Genomic DNA, 22,070 nt, shown 5'->3' with positions numbered 1-22,070 from the left:
TTATGAAAGACGTTTTGATCATGTGATGATTAATTGTAAGCATAAATTCTATGGAAAAAAAAACAAAAGTAGAAAGAGCCTTCAGTTCAAATTAATTACATGTAAAATATACTTTAGAATATCAGTACCAACGATTCTTTTAAAATTCAAACTCGGTCATGTCAGTTTAACAAAACATCGAAAACTTTTGCACTTAAACTTTGAACATGATTTTATAATTAGATAATAATAACGGGTTTGGTAAAAAAAAATCTTCTAGCGTTAGTTTTTCATATTTCTCTCACTACCCATTTGTTTTATAGTGTAAATCTGCTCTCTGCAGCCTGCTAATTTTTCATTCGCCAGGGAAGAACTAAAATGATTCATTCATTCATTTATTAAATCTTTATTTATTCCATTCATGTGAAGAATCGTTTTAAACAATATAAAATACTATTAATCAATAAAGTGCATGTTTATACATGTGTGCAAAATGTAAACAATAAAAATAGAAGATATAAACATCGCTAATACATTATCATTCATAAAAAACATCAATATACATGTAGGTACGCAAGAGAGTGAACAGACAGAGACCACAAGTCAAGCATTGAAATATATGTTGTCCACCGAAGCCACATCTTAAATAAAGCCAAATTAAGAGGATGGAATCGTAATTTAAAAGTCAATATTAACCGGTCAGTTCCAAAAAAAATGATTAAGGATAATATTATGACTAGACTACTATTATTGGTACTAGCATAAAAATAACATATCACAATTTACATAAATGCTATTATTTACAATAATGCTGTAAAAATGCTTTGTTTTCAGTTAAAATCAAAGAATAACAAGAGAAAAGCTGTCCATGTGACAGAAAACCTTTTTTCATGAACAGTATCTATTATCCATTTTCAACCCTAATGTTATAAACACTACATATCATGAGAAATGGGGTACTCTATATGCAATATTCAATAGCTGAAATTGTTGGCATAAATTATAAAAAATCAGAATCCAAGTCACATGCACATCTTTGATCTGGATACAATTGATCCGCAAAACAAAAACATCTTATCTTAAAAACTGTAGGAGGAATTATTCATACAATAGGGGTACCCTATATGCAATACTAGTATTACTTTTAAAAAAGTTCAACGGCTTGTATTTTTGCAAACTATCAAAATCAAAATCCAAGCAATATGCACATTTCTGTTATAAGTACAAGTGATCTGCAAAACAGAAATCCTCTATCTTGAAAAATGTAAGAGGAAGTATTCCTACAATAGGGGTACACTATGTGCAATATCATGAAAACATGGTTAAGTTCAATAGCTGATATTTTTGCATTAATTATCAAAAATCAAAATTCAAATAATATGCACATCTCTCATACATTTTGTATCTGTACAACTGATTTACAGAAATCCTATCTTAAAAACTACAAGAGGAATTATCAATACAATAGGGGTGCAGCCGCCAGCCCATCTGCCCGTATGCCATTTTCACAATTTCAATAATAGGTTCTTGCCTTTCGAAAACCCCGTTAAAAAGAGATATTAAAAACATGGCATCAGAATTGAAGAAAATATCTACATGTAGAAGTATTTAAATGATGTTTTGTTTAAGAACTCAGATGTATGTAAAGGTAAACACTTACAGATTAAAACGAAATGACTGAAAAATAATGTCAATAAACGTTTACACAAATAACACTATTTGTAGCCTCTTTCTGTTTGTTTTCTTCAATTTCATCTCATAAAAATTACTGTCACTAAACTATACAAAAATACTTATATATACATAAAAATATTATTATTCTTAAAACCCATAAACTGTGAAATAAATTGTATTACTGAGTGTTAAAGGAATTTATAACTTTTATGATTGCTTAGACATAGTTCATCTATTTCCTTGTCATTTCTGGGATTCTCCTGCACCGAGTCCTCGTCGTCGGAAATAATGTAACTTTCAGCATAGCTTGATTTTCTCACCTTTTCCTGGAAAATTGAAAAAAAAAATGTTTGAATTGAATAAACAGACATATGAATATATATTAAAAGGTCCTTGTATATTTCAAGTCTCTTTTGGATTTGATTTGTCAATGGCATGATGTTAGTTTAGAGTAAATCATTTGATAAAGTATATAGTATTCATTTTTTCCCATGGTTAAAAAATGATTAAAAAAGTCTTGTAAGTTTCTTTTTGTATAAATGAGAAAGAGGGAAAATTTCGAATCATATCTTTAACTCAATTTTATGTAGTACATAAATTAATACCAAAAGTACACAAATCACACAACTACAGAACTATCTAAAACATACGAAACTAAAAACAAATCTTAATTAAAGTTCATATCATAAAAGAAAATCGACGTTACAACGGGAAATATAGCGATCAAAAATTCTAAAATAGACCTTTTCATTGGTTCGGAATACCCATCGGAGAACCCGGATAACAGTGTGCACATCCACTCCTTGCTCAGTGTCCCCATTCCGAGGATGATCTAAACACAAATTGATTAAATTTAAATAGAAGTTAAAAAAATGGCAAGAAAAACATTCACACTATATAATATATACATGTATCTTATAAGATACATGTATCTTTCCACGTAGATATATCTTAATAGGTGTAAAATATTAGATTCGATGTCAAATTAAGACAAATTTCAAGGTAGTTGAGTACTAGTTGTTTCCGGGAAAATAATTTTCCCCTCTGATTACAACATATTGGCAATTATCATTAATTAACATATGCACATTTCTGGTGTACCTTTCTCTGGATCCTCCGCTGTTTGATTCCTCGTCAGATTGGCGATTCTTCTTTTCACAGGATGAATAATTGATACAATATCTTTTGCAACTGACAAGATATAATCACCAATGCCAAAAATATCACTTTGTTTCGCATCTCTTTTTACTCGGTCAATAGTTTCGTTCAGAATTGCAGCAAATACATTTAACAAAAGAAAACTGACTGAACAGCCGTATGTGAAATAAAAAACCAATGCAAACAGAGGTGAAATACTCGTAAGAATTTTAACATCATTCTTTCCTATGAGAGTGTTTGCCAAACTTCCAAACACATTTTGCATGTTTCTAAAGGAAAACACATGTTTCCCAAAAAGAAGATACACAAGAGATGCAAATGCACATAATGTTATCACAAATATGACAAAAAATCCCAAAAGAGGACGAACGGAGTTTGCTATAACGACCCAGAAGGCAGACAATTTTTTGCTGTATTCAAACGCTCGTAGAACTCTCAAAATTGCCATAAAGGAAATAAATCCAAGTAACACTTGAATGACGATGTTTAGAACAATAATCTGATAGAAATTGATAAACTGATTTTCCCCAGTGTACTTTTGGTCATAAAACATTTTCACTGCCTTGTCGGATATACCTTTGCGAACTATGAATAGAATAATAGAAGAAACAGATGCCAACCCAAAAATGATATCCACCCAAAGCCAAACAGTTCTTACGACGTTTTTACAATTAGTAATGAGTTGATGTACAATATCCACAAATAGAACAATTGTGTATATAAAAAATATTGCAAACGAAGCTTGCAACGAAACAGAACACTGATCAAATTCTAAAGATTTGGTGAAAGGTCGAAGATGAGAATCTGGTATTGCAAATCCATGCTCTAAAACCTCAAGGACTAGAACGACGTTAAGAAACATATCCGAATTCGGGTTATATAAAGTAAATTCTGTAATAACTGCCCTGGTATATCTATCTATCCAATTGCTCTCTTCGGCATCCTTAATCTGGCGTAGTGCTTGGCTACGTTCTTCGTCAAGTAGAAAAAAATAACCACCACCACTGTATGTGTTATATACTGCGGAAATAGGAAGGCCCCATATTGTGCTTGAATCAACGTATGACCAAGCATCAGGAATAAATCCGGTGCTTAAACAGGAACCCCGCTTCCAATTCGGACAATAATGTTCTTTATCCTCTTCCAACGCTTCGTAACTCCCACAACATGTATGCCCAGTACGAAACAAACCGACATCACATCGGCCTAAAACAGAGTTATAAAAGTTTGTTTCTCATTTAAGTAACAATGCAAAAAATTTAATAATGCGTGATCATAATGATATATAATCATACATCTTAAGATAAAAATTTTATACTTAGCAAGACTTTACGTACGTTCCGGCATTCGAACCTGTCTGATTCTCGCAGGACCTACTCTTAAGCTTGCTAAGTCGCCGAACATTTGTTTCTGTAATATATCTAGTTCAGCACCACTGTAAGTCTCTTCGGGATAATTCGCCGGTATAAAAGTTTGGTTCATCCATTGATAAAAACCTAACGTATCATTGACCTCAGAGAAAAAAGAAACAAATATTTTTACATTTTTAAATCAGTATTTAGATAAAATCATACGTGCATACAAACACAAACACGTTATCAATGAATTAATTGTAGAATTACTACCAACATATCATGACCAAAAGATATATACGTATTATCAAAGTTGATTTAATACAACTTACAGCCGAAAATCCGAATTGGCCGTAACCGTTACTGACAAGGTAGTTTCTAACGTTGTCTTGAAGGTAAAATGACTGCACATCAAACTCTGCATAGCCAATTGCAACAACACTTGAAGCCATTACAAGGGAAACAACAAGGTCACGGAAGCTTTTTCTGGCATAAGCAGTCTGTCGTTGTCTTTTGCGCATTTGGGACGTTTTTAGATTGTTTGAAGGTTTTTGCTGATGAAATACGGCACCAACAAACTCTAGAAGGACAAAGTGAAAATAAATATAATTATGAAAAAAATACACACTGTTTTTCCCCATTTGTCTAAAACATTTGGCAAATCGCAACGCTTACCAAGGTAGCAGCTACTGTTTCTGTCTATATGGTAAACGCTATATTTTTTTAAACGATCTACATCGAGCTCAATGTGTCGAAGGTTGTTGGGGTCTTTAACAACGAAAGAAAACAATGCAGCCACGAACAATACCTTAAAGAAACAAGAATTGAATATTTATTTACACAATTATATAGCAGCACACCTTTCTTGCAAAATATTAGAATATTGTCAAAGAGTTCAACATTCCTAACCTTTAAAGGATCAACACACGTCGCAGATTCGAAAAAGGAGAACATAAAAGATGACAACCATTCATTTGATTTTGCTTTGCCCCACAGCATACTGTACAGGATAAGAATAACCGCGCTAGAAGAAATCGTCAGAACTATAGTTGCCCAAGCAACGTAACGCATCCAGAAAGGAAGCGTTTTTGGTTTTTGTTTAATGAGTCTTGATATGCCTTTTACATTAGATTTTGTCTCCTTTTCTTTCGTGTGTTTGAAAACAAGTGTCACGAATAGAACTGGTAGCGTTGTGACTGCCACTGATTTCAACGATGATATTATTGTGGTTAAAGAAAATGAGATAATTCCTATTTTAAGCACTTCTTCACCAAATCCTGGCGCTTGATAAAACATTGCATTACCTAGCATTGCCAAGAAAAAGAAGGTAACAACACATGACAATCGCTGAACGCGTGTAAAAGAACTTTCATCAGGACGTAGAAATGTAGACACCCATAGATTATTTTCCGTCAAGTTGTAAAAAAGTTGATCGGAAAAGTGCACTTTTGAATCATTTTTACCAAGCGCGTTCGCCAAACACTCGGTCAATCCATTAAACTTGTCCAGAGCAAACCAGGTATCAAAATGAAAAAAGTACCTAAAATAGTGAAAAATCCGTCGTTTTAAAATTAAATTTTCACTATTTCCTTTAAAGTAGCAATTGCAATGGTTTTAATTTCACGCTGCAAATAATGGCACACTAAACAGAGTAAAAGCATTGAAAAAAAAATGATAGAATTCACAACGGGTTTAATATTGCGAAAAATTGATAAATCGCGAACATTGAAATTGAAACCATCGTGATTATAAGCCAATCTGTGATACAAGTATATATAAAAAAAGAACTATAATCCCAAAGATGATAAACACGTTTTTCATATTCTTCATACCAATGGACAAATCACTCATCTTACAAGCATGTCGGACTTTAACCCAACATCTTTTATTTATACTAGTAGATCCATTACAAAACAAAATATTGTCAAAGTCTATAACGAAAACGAATACACGAAAATTAGTACCCAACAAAAATTGATGAAACAACTCTTTTACAAACAATGAATTTATTCATTTATTATTCAACAAATTTAATTTGTGTTAGGTTGCTTATGTTAATTTTGAGTTTGCAGGGTGGTTTAGCTATACATTAACTATAAAAAATAAAAAAATAAACCCTGATCAAACTTACTACTAATAGCACAATTAAAAACACTTTAGAAAACTTATAATAGCACTTTAAAAACCTATAACAGCACTTAATACAATACAAGGCAAATTTTCATACCTTTCCCTTGTTGTCATATCATCAAAGCTTACAGTCGACAAATACCAGTTTTGATATGGTCCATTTCCTGAGAAGTCGTGCCAAATCCATAAGTTTAACAATCTTCCCAAGTGTTTAGAAGTTGACATGACAAATCGATTGACACTTCCAGTGCTGAATTCCTATTTAGAAATTATGGCGATAAGTAGCTAAATTTCAAAAGGCCGACTACCTTGAATTAAAAAAACCAACTATATTTTGTGAAATACAAATATAACAATAAAATGTATTAACCATCTTCAAATCATTACTAAGTACACGAATTCCACTATCTCCAAATTCACCATACAAAACAAAATTAACAACGGATGTCGTCCCTGCACCAGCGCGCAGCCCAGTGATTACAGTCACCAGGTAAAAGTATTCATCATCTCTACCGTTGTCACAGAGAAATCGGATTGTCCACTAAACAAAAACAAAATAAGTTTATTACAAATGTCACCCCACATATTCATTGGATTCATGCAATTATGTTACGCATTGATACTTCAATGTGGCTTGACTTTATCAAAATGCTTCGCTCTACAAGATTTCAACTAATAAAATGATTAATATGGTACCTTATCAATGTCCTCAATATCCTTTCGTCGTAATATTACGATTAAAAAGACATACAAAAGTAGAATTGCGACAATAGTTCCATAAACTGCAGCGTTACTTATGTCGAAGGCTAAAAAAGCATCATGGAAATTGATTGGATTTACAGTGTCAAACGAAGATCCATACACGACACCGAGTTGACTAGATGGTATATCCACACATCTACATCGTACTTCATAAATGGAAGACATCGGAAGAGGCTAAATTCAAAACGAAAATTTCCATTTTTTTTTTTTGAATTATTGGGCAGATGTTAGGCTTAATAAACACATTTTCATTTTTTGTTTGTTAAAAAGTACTTTTCTGAGATTTATGCACCTACAGATAGTTGAGCTCTGTGACGACATTTAATATATTTTTACAGGTTCACCTACATAGCAACTGAAGAATGGTCACGTTGCCAACAAGTTTTTATCCATCACATGAATGCAAATTGTTAACATATATTTAAAATTTGTTCGCTTCTTGAACATTCTTTGCATGACAACATGATGGAAGTTCTTCATTGATGTGATTGAAAAATTTAATTAATTTTCTCAGCATTTTGATAGAATCTTACCTGACATGAATCATCCTCCCAAGATGCATTATCTTTTTTTGCAGAACATCCTACAGTTGTTACCAGGGCATCTAATTCAACGTCTAGAAGGTCTACCTTCGAACTATTTTTCGAAGACGACTCTGCTGACGTTTGCCTCTTTGATCGAGACTTAGTTGAATTGGGGGATTTTGTTATCTTCACTGTTTAAAAACATTTTGTATCATCAATATTGTATGTGAGAAAATAGGATAATTTTAGTAACGAAAACTTACCATTTAATGGTTTAAATCCTAAAAAACACGTGTTATTGCCACAGACACCTTTATGGACAAATACTTTGAACCCCAGTTTCCCTGACCAATCATTCAGCGTTAATTTCTTGGAAAAGTCATGAACTCTAGTCGTTGGTCTTACATTATGTCGAACATACACAGTATATATGGAATTTCTTTTCCTTGATTGAATATCGATATCCACTGGACGCAAATACATAATAATAGCTTTCTTGTTGGCATTCAGCGTAAGATATATCATTTGTTCTGGGTCATTTGAATCAATTTGAGCTTTTATTCGCTGGAGGTCTTCTGATGGTGTTAATTTTATCACAATTGGAAGAGAATGACCGGTCGAACAATGTGACGTTTTCACTAAGGTATTAACGTTGTTACCGTTTTCTATGGCTGCATATGGATTGTAACTACCGTCATATTCGTATTCCTAAAACAACCACAAAATAAAGATTTATAGATATGATTTTTTTTCGTTCCATTTAACAACTTTTATTCTTTTTAAACGTTTGGTTGATAATTTTCAGATGTTCAAGGACTGTTTGAAAAAATTTGAGACATTTATTTTCCTTTATAATTAACTTGTTGAAACCAAACTTTAACAATGAATTTAATCCAGTAATCTTTAAAAGTATTGGAAAGCTGGTTTAAACGTTAATTATCATGTCGAAAGTCGTGGTACCACTACGTAACTCTATATAGATGAATAATCAATAACTGTAATATTAGCTCGGCCGAAATATATTGACCCGTCAATATTTTTGTAATATTGACCGGCTAGGAATAATATCCAGAGAATATTCCCGCTATTTTAATTAATCGCTTCTGATTCGTTGATTTATAAACGGTGACGTCATAATAGGCAATCAGTCAAGGCTAGTAAACAACGGACGCGCAAGGCGACGGTTTTCTATCGTAAAAGATATAAGAACTTTCGATTTTCAAAGTATAATAAGAGGCACCTGGCATTCATTTAAAGGGTTAAGCAATCGGGAGATCACCTTTTCAGATGAAGATGCTGTTTGTACAAAGACAGTACGGAAGAAAGGACTTATTTAAACAAGAGACCAATAATTTGCCTTAACGGTTACCTGAGTAGAGTATAACCCATACATAAACTTGTCGAGGAGTCTCGTATATGCATTTAATTAATTAGGTTTCATTCTGGAGTATAGAATTATAAATTTGTAATGACGACCACCTCCCTGCCTGTAATCTTTCAAAAAGAACTGTGAAACCTAAATTTTGGCAAAAAACTTAAAGATCTGGTCTACAAAATCATGAATGCAGTTTTTCTTTCAGGTATGTAGGAGAAAAGAAGATAATTTTTTAACATTATATGCATTAACACCTATACATCCATTTTGGCCCTGCCCTAGAGTCAGAACCCATACTCCAGGGGACTTGAAAATTAAAATTTCAGTAGAGGACTTCCTGGTAAACATAATTACTATATTGCCATATTGCCCCCCCCCCCTCATGTCCTGAACCCCTGACCAAGGGGCAATGAATTTCACAATTTAGGTAAAGGAGTTAGTGGACATCATAACCATGTATCCAGTATTTTGCCCACATTTGTGGGAGTAGAAAAAAAGATTTTCTAAGATTTACTTCTTTTTTACTATATGGTCATATTGGCCCCACCCTAGAGCCTGAAACCTGATCCAGGGGCCATGAATTTCACAATTTAAGTAGAGGGTCTCATGGACATCATAATCATGCATTTAGTTTTTAACAAATATATATGGGAGTAGAGAAGAAGATTTTCTAAGATTTAATACTTTTTAACTATATGGCCATATTGGCCCTACCCTAGAGCCAGAACCCCTGACCCAGTGGTCATGAATTTCACAATTTTGGTAGAGGACCTCATGGACAACATAACCAGGCATTTAGTTTTTAACAAATATATTTGGGAGTAGAGACGAAGATTTTCCAAAATTTAATACATTTTTACTGTATGGCAATTGGCCCTACCCAAGAGCCAGAACCCCTGACCCAGGGGTCATGGATTTCACAATTTTGGTAGAGGGCTTCATGGACATCAAAATCATGCATTTATTTTTTAACAAATATATATGGGAGTAGAGAGGAAGATTTTCTAAGATTTAATACATTTTGACTATATGGCCATATTAGCCCCACCCTAGAGCCTGAACCCCTGATCCAGGGGTCATGAATGTCACAATTTAGGTAGAGGGCTTCATGGACATCATTATAATGCATTTAGTTTTTAACAAATATATATGATAGTAGAAGAGAAGATTTTAAGATTTAATATATTTTAACTGTATGGCCATATTGGCCCCACCCTAGTGCCAGAATCCCTGACCCAGGGGCCATTTCACAATTATAGTAGACGGCGTCATGGACATCATAACTATGCAAACAGTTTTTTCCTTACATGTATGGGAGTAGAGAAGACGATTTTTGAAAATTTGGCCTTTTTTGCATATTTTGCCCCTCATGTGGCGCCCCGGGGGTGGTAGAGCCATGAATTTTACAATTTAGATTTTTCTTACCATAGAGACGCCTCATATCAAAAATGGTAACAATCAGCCTTGTAGTTTTTAAGAAGAAGTTAAAAACGACAATTGTTAACGCAAGACGCACGTCGCACGACGACGGATGAAAACGGATAGCAATAGGTCACCTGAGTTTACTCAGGTGACCTAAAATAGTTTTTGACGACATGTAAATGTACTGGTATGAAAGCAGAACACAATTGCCCAGAAGAATGTAAGTTTTCGTCTGTTTATCTACATTTTAGAGGGCTAGAGGTCGTGACCATTTTTAGACTTTATTCGCCTCCTTTAAACAGAAGGTTTTGCATAAAGTAAAGGAAAATGTTTAAATTTCAATGCCAAAAAAATATTTATTTCTTTTTCTTTTCCAAAATAATAGTTTATGACCAAAACTATTATTTTTAAAAGTTTAAAGCAGATCTGATGGATTGTTGACCATTTCCTTAATCTGTATTTTTGTAAAATTAATCATAGTAAGAGTAAATTTTTAAAATAATTTTAGAACAGCCCTGTACGATTATCATTCATTAAATAAAAAAAAAAGAAATGAATCCTAAATTTATTCAAAATGATGATCAATAATAAACTTGGCAAATAGTGATGAAATTTTGTGAAAAATTATATTCATACTATTCAAACATTAAGAATATGTATTCGAATCAGATCCGTATTTATTGAACAAAAACACAATTTTGATACCTCACATCTTATTTCATCTTCTTCGTCCAACACAGGAATATCAATCCCCTCAGATTTATCTGCAAGCTCAGTACGAGTCAAGTTAAATTTGGTACCAAAGAGGTCAAGTGCCATGCTTTCTCCTTTGACAAGGACAGAGATTATGGTATTTTGTAGCGACATAACTATGTTTTCTATTTCTTTGTGATATGCTAAATGCTACAAAATTTGTAAAGCAGCCAATTAGTACATCGAAATTCAAGTAAAACTCATAGAATAAGGAACATGAATTCATTGAGATTATGTATTATACCTTGCTTTGAAAATCCTCCTGCGTTGAGTTTAGAAATTTTTCTAGATATTTCTTACAGTTTTTTTCTTCAGCATCTTTCCACATACTATCATTTACCCGCGCAACTTCCAATGTTATTTTAACTATTATAGATCGCAAAACAGTTAACATTCCTGAAAAAAGTGCATGGAAAATTGAAAACTACAATGGCATAAGATATTTTGTTAAGCAAAACTGCATTACTTTTAAGTGTACAAATAAGATCTATCATATGTCTAAAATTAAACATGTCTATAATTTATGATTTTAAGAAACTTCATTACAAATTACAGTTCAGTTTGAATATGATTAGATATATGGATGGGGGAAAAGGTTACAGGGCATGTCACATCATCTTGGTACATGTAGGATTCAAAACTAGGTGTGCTCTGGCCGAGTAAGGTCTGTTTCAAATAGGAAGGCGTGTAATAAAATGGAATTTCTGTGAGATACAGCTCGAAAATAAATCCAAGAACCATACCTTTTGCAATGCTATCCATTGTATCTTTGTATTTCATCAAAAATGGTTTAAATTTATAATTTTCGGCATATCGCTCTGCAAACATCTTAAATATTTTAAATATTTGTTCCTGAAATTATGAAAATTCTTCCCGATAAGTCAACGCATTAATTCATTATTCACAGTCTATTTTGCTACAAGTTTTTAACAACGGAAGAAACGTAAAGCCATAAAAAATAGAATGAAGCATTATGCTTATGTAATTTCAAGGACATGAAATACGAAATTCAGCGTTAAAGATTACAGAACACAATAATTCAATTTTGCCAATTAGGATAAATGTTGCAAAGCATAGTTAACATTGATCCATCTAATAAAAAAATTAAGGAAATCTATCCCAAATAAAGAAAATTGACAGAAAAAGTGAAATAATGTTGTAATGAACTAAACACACTTCATTAGATTAGCCTGGTAAATAAATATAGGATATTTGTTTTTGTAAAGCCTTGTGAAATTTCAATATTTCTACATATGCCAGTGAGATTATATGGTTATGAGAAACACATTTTTTTTTATCATGTTATGCTAGAGTTGTGATCTTAAAACCTATTATCATATAATTATTCTAACGAACAACTGGACAAGGAGCGTAAGAGATAGACAATAAGACTCGTTTTTAGGTTTCTAGTAATGTCCTTCGGTGCTAACCAGCACGAAAGAACAGAGTAAGTAAGTTAAAGTGAATAGGTCAGAAGTGCATGAACGGGAGATTTTTGTTAAAAGAAAACCTGAAAATAAAAAAAGAAAAAAGCACGCTGTTTCAAAGATACACTCTTGTATATACTGTAAACGCTCATACATGTACATGTATTTAGCGTGTACGATATTTGGCGGATATTTATTTTGATTTTCTGACAGTTAAGCGTGGATTTGAATAAGCGTATGTAGCTATTCATATTAAAAAAAGGAATGCCATTTATCGATGTACTTGATTTAGAGGAACGCACTTTTTGCATAAAGAGACAACCCCCCCCCCAAAAAAAAAACAACAAAAAACAAACAAACAAAAACCCATCATACAGTCAAAACGATACGTTTACAGTATTGTAACTTGTTTTATAGTTTTATCTCTTTAACGAATGTCAAACTTCAGATGTCCAATGTTTCATTCCGAATTTCGTATTTCAAATTTCGGATATAGACTAATCCTTTTTAATCTAAGGTACATACTATACTGGTCGTTGTAAGATATTGATGATATCTTGTCACAGAATGTATCGTCCAGGATATCTGGTTTATCACCGGAAGTTTGAGTGTTGTATTTCCGTCATTGTCATATGTAATCTCAACTATCCTGTACATATTGTTCACAATTTCTTCTACTTTCTTTAAAAAAAAAATAAACATGCTTTACCAAAACAGCTAAAAAAATTCTGTAAAGTTGATGTATGAAATCCAAATCCAAACTATTCACCTTTGAATATTCTGATATCAATCTTTTTTCAATGAATGGATCAGCCTGAAAATAATGGCTCGTAAAAATAAATGTTAATTATGTTTATAAAGGTCATACACATAAATTTACATATACATGTATTAATTTTGTCTTTCAGTTATATTCTCAATTATTTTTTAACAAATGGAAAGAAAAGTAGAACAGTCAATATAAATACACTCACTGAATTGCAAGATGTTGTTTTGGATAAAATGGTCTGTATTCCATAGGATGAGTTGTCCGTCTAATTGGTAAATAAAAGGAATATGATGCTTGTAATTTATGTTATAATTAGAAAAAAATCAATTCAATGCATCGTTTTTAAAACAAGGTACCATATTTCAATTATTATCTTTTTATATTCATGATTCAATAATTTGAATTGCGCTGTTAAGGTCAAGATCTAGTAAATGGAAGGTGCCTACAGGTTTTTGAAATTCAGGATATAAATTCTTTTAATGATGCTTCATAACAATATCTTTGTTTGATAGGGTGTACCTGGGCTTAAATTTTTGGTAAACACAATGAAAAATCATGTTTTAAACAATCGTTTTCTATGAAATATGAAGGATAAAAGTAACAAATCTCGGAGTTGTGTCCATTTTTGACTAATGAAATATATCTAGATTGCCTACAGTCTCAGCAAAAACGGCATTATACAAGGTCTTGACATCCTCTTTAAAATGATGTCAAATAGAATATAGGTACCGGGATTACTTTTCCCGTGATTAAATATAGAATGTCAAAATATTGTTTTATTTTACACATAATTCTTTAAAAGCCGTAAAATACGGAAAAAAATTCATCAAATCAATTATGACGTCATAATGGTTCTAGCACCAAAAAGACAGTCTGGAATCATTTACTAGATCTTGACCTTAAAGGCAAATTTCTATGTATATTTAAAAAGTGTTTATACCGTTGATTCATTAGTAAACATGGAGGAAAGAGACACAATAAGATTAAGTTGTGAGAGATAATTCCCATTTCGTTTTTCCTCTTCGGTCAAACTATCAAAATTTTCAAACAAAACGCGTTGTTTATATTCTTCATCTGATGTCAAAGTTTCATTCAGTGGATAAACCTAAAAGAAAATAGTGCATTAGTGAGAGAAATTATTTTGTGAAATAGTATTACAAATTAGAGTTTACATAAACGAAAGGAGAAAACTTGCCGTTACAGTTTTCGTCCATTCTTGCATTTCACCTAGGTAGTCAATGACCTGAACAGAGATGTCCACTTCTCTTGAACTCAATTCATACCCCGCAGGCAATTTTAAATTTTTAACTGAGCTTTCATCTGAAAAAAGCACAAAAATATCGCTAAAAATGACTTTAGGCATAATTCTGTAGTTTAGGTAAGAAAAAAAATTAGTGAAGAAAATGTTATGAGACGAATGAAAAGGAATGTTGTTAATTTTTTTTTTAAAATTCAATCTTTGATTTCGAAGGTTGATTTGAAATATTCTATGTCATTCCACACACCTGTATATAGCATTGATTTTAAGATAGAAATGTTATAAATTTACTCTTAATTAAATGCTATTTTTATTGTGTCTTTCTATTTTCGAAGATTAAAAAGAGAATACTCACATCCGCTGTATAATACTGTGGAGAAACCATACGTTTCATCTCCAATTCTTTGGAAAATTGAGGCATTGTAGTTATAAAATAAAGGGTATTTAAAGGATCCATCGCTTGTATAACCGCTTGTCCATCCATCACAGCTGATATTAAAAGAAGTTGTCAATGCATATCCTGTAAAAAGCGATATTAACTTTATTACAAAAGCTTTTATGTACAAACTTTACTTGAAAATTTAATTGATGTACACCATCACTGGATCAGAAACAATTAAATAATCTCCATTTTCTATTTGTAAAATAAGTTACAGGTGGCTTCTCACGATGAACTACCATTGGTTTAAGTATAGCCTATCAAGAATCCATCGCTGTTTAATAGCACTCTTGAGTTTTAAATGTTAAAAAATATAGTTTGCTCATTTACATTTTCAAATTTGTTCATATGAGTGAAATAATCTGAAACAACGAGAAATACCATAAAATGAAAACTGACACTTCATATAGTTTGATAACGAACCATCAATATCCTTTGTAGCTGTACAAAAACAATAAATTGCACAATGAATTTTTTTAGCAAACAAATATTTAAATATTTTAAAGAATATGTGTATGAGTAAAACACTGTGTAAAAACAACACATATACAATCATAAAAACATCAAATTTTGGTATCAAATTATGCACTGCACTATTTTTCTATACATACATGTCAGAGACTTCCAAATAAACTTTAAAATTTTGTGGATGAAAAATATTTATAAAATGAATTTTATCATACACTCAATTTTTATAAAAAAATATTCCTAAAATGAATATTACCATAAAATCAGTTTTAAACGAGAAATGAAAACAAAGTTGTGAATTTAAAAGAAAATCTAAAATTTAAACCTATCCCGATTGTAAGTAAACAAATAAATATGAAGTTGGAACGCATCGCGGTTTTGAAAAATTTGTATGTTGTTGAAGTTGTAAAATGTTTTGTACATTTATTGACTTATAATTGTTGTTTGATTTAAAATTTATTTCACTCTTAATTATTTTATTTCCTATATGGATTTGAAAGATATAAAAAACGGTTTTAATTTCATTACTTTTTTATGTAGAAAAAAAAACAAACATTGACCTGACTGTCTTTGACATATATATCCAAGTTAAAGAAAAAAATCGTATAAAATGATAAAGCCGATATCGGTCTCTTTTTGTGAAATTATATTACAAAATACTTTATTGATCCATCAAATTACATATATTGTGTCGATCCACCTTAAACTGATATAGTACCTGACTGTGGTTCAAGAAGACACTCGCCATTAGCAGGAGGACTGACCGTCTCCAATTCAACTGAAACCTGGCTAGCAGTTCCGTTTTTTGCCTTGCATCCCCTCGACCAAATGAAACGGCGGCAACGAGACCAAATCTCCTTTTGTTCGACTTTCAATTTGTATCTCGAACTTGGGTCCAAAGACTTTTCCCTAAATATTATTATCTGTTTCTGTGTATCTAGAGAATTAACAGAAAATTAAAATCAAACAACCAACATACATCAAATGTTGTTTAACATTAGATACTACATGTAATATATAGGAACTACCTGAAAGGTAACAAAAGAATTGATGAACAGATAAGTGTTACATCAAACCATCTAATGGTGTCCAATTATAAATGTATGCAATAATTTTCATGCATGTTATGAGAAAATTTATTGAAAACCAAAACATAATACATGCAATATTCTCTTATCATACTAAACAGTGTAAATTGCGTGAAAATAATTTAAATCATACTATGGCTTAAAATCAGGTTTTCAATGTCCTGGGGCACGAAACGGGATGAGTCATATCTAAGAAGGGTCCACTGGTAGTTTTTTCTTCTAGATTTGCAGTCTGTGCAAACGACTTTAAAAATGATTCTCTTTGACGCCACATGTTTTTGTCCGCAGTTGAATAAGCACCTAGAACAAACTTTATATGTAAAACTTGATGGTAATGAAGAAACCTGAAACACAGCGTATGTATTCACTCTGCCATCTGAAATACATCTAGTGGATAGAGATAACTGACTCCCAAATATCATATTAATAAAATATCACCGCAAAAATAAATATTTGGGAGGCAGATATCTATTATTACTAATACATGTAATAGATATCGAACATTTCCTATAATGAATTAATTGATTCTAATCTGAAAACTTGAACACAAGTGAATACATCACACTCTTTGACTAAATATTATATTAATCTGGTTTTAAATCCTTTCTTCAAGGTATCTCACTTGTCGCGGTTTAATGTTAAAGCACTGATGATTATTTTTAAAACAAGTAATGAGGTATTGATTATTTTTCAGCACAGAAATAGTATTATTTCATTACTGCACAACCTTTCTTAATCTAAAATCAATCAACAGATAAGATTTTTGAAGAGTTCTTTTTTCAAGAAGAAGGTTTTATAGAGGAAGTAAATAAAAAGTCAAATTGATGCAATTTTCTTTTTTAAATGCTCTTCACTGATGATTTAGCAGCTAGAGTTCAACTTAAGATAGATCTTTCACTAATAATTATGCAAATATATAGAAAAAGTTTGAAAAGATTAAACCCCCCCCCCCAAAAAAAAAAATACCTTTGAATCCTTATCTTAAAAAATTGACATCGCAGGCCCCAATTTTCATTACTTCAAAATAACACTGATGACATATCAAAACAACATGCTGACCAAAATTTAAGGTAGCTCACTACACCGTGAAATATTTTCTCTAATCAGCAGAAAATTACTTGATTATGATAAATGTCATAACGGAGAAGAATAATATTTAAGTCTAAAAGGCAAAATAAATATGCAGTTTTCAAAAAATTAATTCAGTTAACATGAACAAAAGCTTTAGGCAGATTCGAACTCATGATCTGCGGTTCAGAAGCTCAATACTTTAACCACTGACCTACGACGATATACAACCCTATCGAACGATATAAACAGTTCAACTAAACATTTAAATCGCCATCTTGTGACGTAGTATCTTAAAAAGTATAAGTGTAGGTGTATACGTAGTAAGGTACCTTAAACAAATCTTGGTATCAAAAAGCTTCTTCTTTTCATTTTCAAAAAAAAAATTGAACGGTAATTGTAAAGGAGGCTGGGTGGAATACCCATCAGATCAACGGAAGTTTTTAATTGCAAATTGTTTAGCTTTATACTATTATTTTGCTAAGAAACATGCTATATATTTCCGATTAAACATTTGAATATTTTCCGAAATCTTAATACAAAGCGCTGTTCTTTTCAAGGAGATTATTATAGTTTAAAAGATGCCACGACCATCAAGACACTTTTTTTTGTTAATTTTTTTAAAATGCGAATTGATCGTAGAAAATACGCAGCTCTACGTATACAACTGTATTTTGGTATGTTTCTTTGATTCAGACTGACCATTGTGCATACTTTTCAACAATATTTAATGTGATTATTCCGATAAGTTGTAACTGCTGGCGACAAACAGGGCAAACATATCACTGAAGTGCAAAAAATAAAATTAAATGCAGAAATACTCAGAGGGATAAAAAATTACTCATCCCTGCTTTTAAAAAAAGCACGAATTGCTTACAGATTGCATGCTTTACAAAATTTCTTGATTCATTAAAACTGAATTTGAACTGGGTACAATAATGAATACTTACATTCAATGTAAACTTTCCTAATATTTTCATTGGAAATTTTGCGACAATAACACACGGCAAACCTGATCACGGCATACAAGGAAACGTCATAACACATAACCAATTTGATAAGTGCTTAATCGTTAAATCTTATCTATCCTATCTAAAAAGAAGTTTTCCTGGCTAAGTTTCTGGCACTTTATGTTTAGCCACAGAAGAGCACTAAATAGCATGTTTTATGGCTGTTCCATCTATTATTCATATCCACGACAAAGGAAGTATAAGTATCAATTCTTAAAAATGTATGTTTACATTTCTTTGTAAGTATAAGCTGAATATATTTTAACTTTGCTAATACATGGTTTATATTTATATGTGTGAAAGCACATGTGTGTTCGGTAATAACTCCTAAATTTATTATCATAGAATATTTTTTCTAAATTCTATTCAAGTAAAAGAATCGAAATGAGTGCAATGATAGCTTATACATGTATACTCCTAGGTATTTGCATATCTTACCAAATAACTGAACCATGTCTTTTTTACCCCTTTTTATCTTTTATGAATCCCGTATCAGCCTCTAGTTCAAATCAACTGTTACAAACTACGAAAAAATATTAAGGATTATGTCTTCCAATGAATATATAAATTTTGAGTTTTTGAGATTAATTTACAATATTTTCATATGTAAATCCCATGGATCATGATTTGAACAAACTTTAATCTACACTTTTAGGTGAGCTAAAAACAATGCTACGGGCCTGAACCATGATGTCTAAATAAAATATCAAAATAACAATAATATATCCTCATGAAAATAACTTACCTTATTTCAATGAGAGGAACTTCTTTCCTAACGCGATTTATATGCTGGCGGAAGGATGAGGACTTTTCTTTGTTTTTTACAGTCACAACTATGTCGTAAGCTTCTTTTTTGTCCATCTTTAGTTTCCACTTGCCTCTTTGTTCATTACTTGGACATCCTTTATTTTTATTATTTGAACTAAAAAAAATGAATTTAAAAACAACCTAATAATCTATGTTACTTTTGTACAAATATTCACAGTTTTATATAAAGCTTGCCTTTTACATGTCCAGCTGTACTCCAGGTCCCCCCCATCTCCTATTTTCTCCTGGTAGGATACGTCAACAGCGTTAAGTTCAATTTTAGTATCTTTCTTCTCTTTTGCGTTTACTTGTTCGCCACCCATTATGAATGCTCTTGGAGGCTCGAGAAAAAACTTAACAAATGTGTATTCATTCATCCAGGTGCTTGAAATTCTTACTGTACAAGTTATTTTGTACAAACCAGAAGGTAAAGTGTTATTTGGAATAAGTAAAGCATTTGTAGTTGGGTCTGCTCTATTTGTAATATTAATGAAAGTATAATTGAAATACTGGCCCTCGGTTACAAGTTCAACGTACTCTACTCTCCACTCAAATGATGCCATTTCTTTACAAATCAGTGCTGACCTTGCGTATATTACTATATCTTCAGTAACAGAAACGTCCATCGCAGTTTCAGGCATTGAGTACTTTCTATCAAAACGTTCATCTATTCGGAAACACGGATTGACAACTTCAAATTCTGTGAAGGTCCTAAATTCTGATATTCTGTTATAACAATAAGCGGTTGATTTCATTGTTCCGAGTGAAAAATGTCTATACTGAACAGATAGTGAATATGAGCCACCGAAATTATGGTCAAAACTGAACACTGTTCTGTTAACTTTGTCACCTGTCTGAAAATCACACGTTGCTTCTCCTAAAGTGTAAAGAGAACTTACAGTCATTGAAAGTACGTTGTCGCCCGGGGGTAGATAAACAGGGTTTTGAGATGATGATAGCGTCAATCCCCCACCTGCAAGGTTATAGTCGACTGCCAGAGGGGTAGACGAGTACAATACTTCTACGAGACCAGACCTCAAATGAATGTGCACCATTGGCAAATAAAGTTTTGGGTAGGTAAGCTTGCGATAAACCTGCGAAGCTGTTGTTTGATTGTTTTCTGAACTAGTATCATCCAGAAAAAAGCAGTAGCGTATTATTTCAATTTCCAAACCACTGTGTGGAGTAACTGTAAAGTATGTTCCTCCATTAACTATGACTTTTAAATCACTGACCGTATAGCTGTTAGCTATTCCTATATAGATGTGTCCAGTTTTTGTTTCAGTAGCAGTTGAATTAGAAAATTGGAAAGCGAAATCGTATTTTCCACGTTTATAATATCGATGTGTTTTTTGAAACCCTTGGGGAGTTTCCTCTATTACATCAGAATCATCTCCAAAGTTCCATTGGACTATAATTCCAGAAGGAAACCCAAGGCACCGACCCACACTTATATTAAAAGTAACATCAGTGTGAGTTATTGCTTCTTTACCAATGTATTCGTGCTTGTACTTTCCTTTCTCGGGGTTTGTTCCCTTAACCATATTTCTTTTAAATATATTTTGGTATTTAACTGTGATATCCGTTAAGTCCCACTTCTGGCATGGATCGTCCTAAAATTAAACATTATTCTATTTTTTTTAAAAAAAACTCAGTTGAATATTTTTCGGTGAATAAGGTATTTAATTCACCAATGAAATAATATACGATAACATTACAACTTCATATAAAGTTGTACGATCTGCTTCGGTGAACATAATTTAAGTTTTTAACCAAATGCAAGGAATTGGATAATATTGAATTCAAACGAAAATCTAAAAGTTGTATGATTTCAAACCTGGATTTTTTTTATTAGGATGTTTTCATTTATTAATATATAAAATAATAGTGAATAAGATTCCTGTTTTATTTGGACTCCCCGCTACAGAAAAAAGCTATACATATATTTTGTATTAACATCCCTTTCTTTTTTATTTGTTTTAGTCGATGACATCAAATAATGATCAAGATATTTATTTCATTATAAAAAGTACATGTTATACTTTCAGAAAATGTAATATACAATTATTTTAAAAACCTGACATTATTAGTTTTCAAAAAGCGAATAACACAAAAGTTTCAATAATTGATAACTGTTCGTCTAAAAAGCAACTCGAAATTCAAAATCAAAACCGAGACAACCCGTGATCTTAACATGGTCGAGGCCATGATGGTCTAAATTAGTTTTTTAAACTGTCTGCTATAAATAGGATGGCAGACAATTTTTATTTCTTTTCAGTTGAAATTATTTTCATCAGCATGGCTAAATTACTATTTAAAGTGATAAATGCGAAACGCAAGTGATACATTCCATTTGAAATGACGAGTGTTTATACCATTAGTAAACAAATTATTTGCAACGATATAATTTATTTTCCAGTTGGTTGCCTAAACAAGGGAGGAAATGATATAAAATCAATAATGTGATAGAGACACAGTTCTAGCTCTACTTCCTCTAATAAACTGGTTTTGAAACTTGATATAAGCTGCAAAGTTTGATCAATAAAACAATCAATTAACAACAAAGAAATAAATTCCAGTTCGACGATTACAATTTCTAAATTTTTT

The 22,070-nt window shown here is 31.9% G+C and overlaps 1 protein-coding gene across 1 annotated transcript; it reads right to left on the bottom strand.

The window, feature by feature from the left end:
• Window positions 1-85: 85 nt before the first annotated feature.
• LOC105340898 (polycystin-1-like protein 2) lies at window positions 86-19,574 on the bottom strand. Its single transcript, XM_066066585.1, has 24 exons — window positions 19,402-19,574; window positions 16,712-16,878; window positions 16,209-16,427; window positions 14,939-15,103; window positions 14,521-14,645; window positions 14,266-14,430; window positions 13,531-13,590; window positions 13,326-13,370; window positions 13,082-13,237; window positions 11,873-11,981; window positions 11,374-11,525; window positions 11,082-11,279; window positions 7,843-8,287; window positions 7,589-7,770; window positions 6,990-7,229; window positions 6,664-6,834; window positions 6,391-6,551; window positions 5,073-5,703; window positions 4,839-4,971; window positions 4,496-4,743; window positions 4,149-4,323; window positions 2,755-4,017; window positions 2,397-2,485; window positions 86-1,979 (listed from the first exon to the last, which is right to left on the bottom strand). The coding sequence occupies exons 1-24, from the start codon at window positions 19,515-19,517 to the stop codon at window positions 1,842-1,844; spliced, it is 5,553 nt and encodes a 1,850-aa protein (XP_065922657.1). The 5' UTR covers window positions 19,518-19,574; the 3' UTR covers window positions 86-1,841.
• Between the last annotated feature and the right edge of the window lie 2,496 nt (window positions 19,575-22,070).

This window comes from Magallana gigas, chromosome 7 (assembly GCF_963853765.1).
Source record: "Magallana gigas chromosome 7, xbMagGiga1.1, whole genome shotgun sequence".
NCBI classification, from domain to species: Eukaryota; Metazoa; Mollusca; class Bivalvia; order Ostreida; family Ostreidae; genus Magallana; species Magallana gigas.
Note: the sequence above shows the minus strand (reverse complement) of the source record. Positions and strands in the feature narration are given on the sequence as shown.

Coding starts and splice junctions, on each gene's coding strand:
- LOC105340898 (XM_066066585.1), bottom strand. CDS start 19,517: ATGGACAAAAAAGAAGCTTACGACATAGTTGTGACTGTAAAAAACAAA. Junction 15,104..16,208: donor TCTTCTTGAACCACAGTCAG/GTACTATATCAG, acceptor CGCTTTTTACAG/GATATGCATTGACAACTTCT. Junction 13,371..13,530: donor AAACAACATCTTGCAATTCA/GTGAGTGTATTT, acceptor CATTATTTTCAG/GCTGATCCATTCATTGAAAA.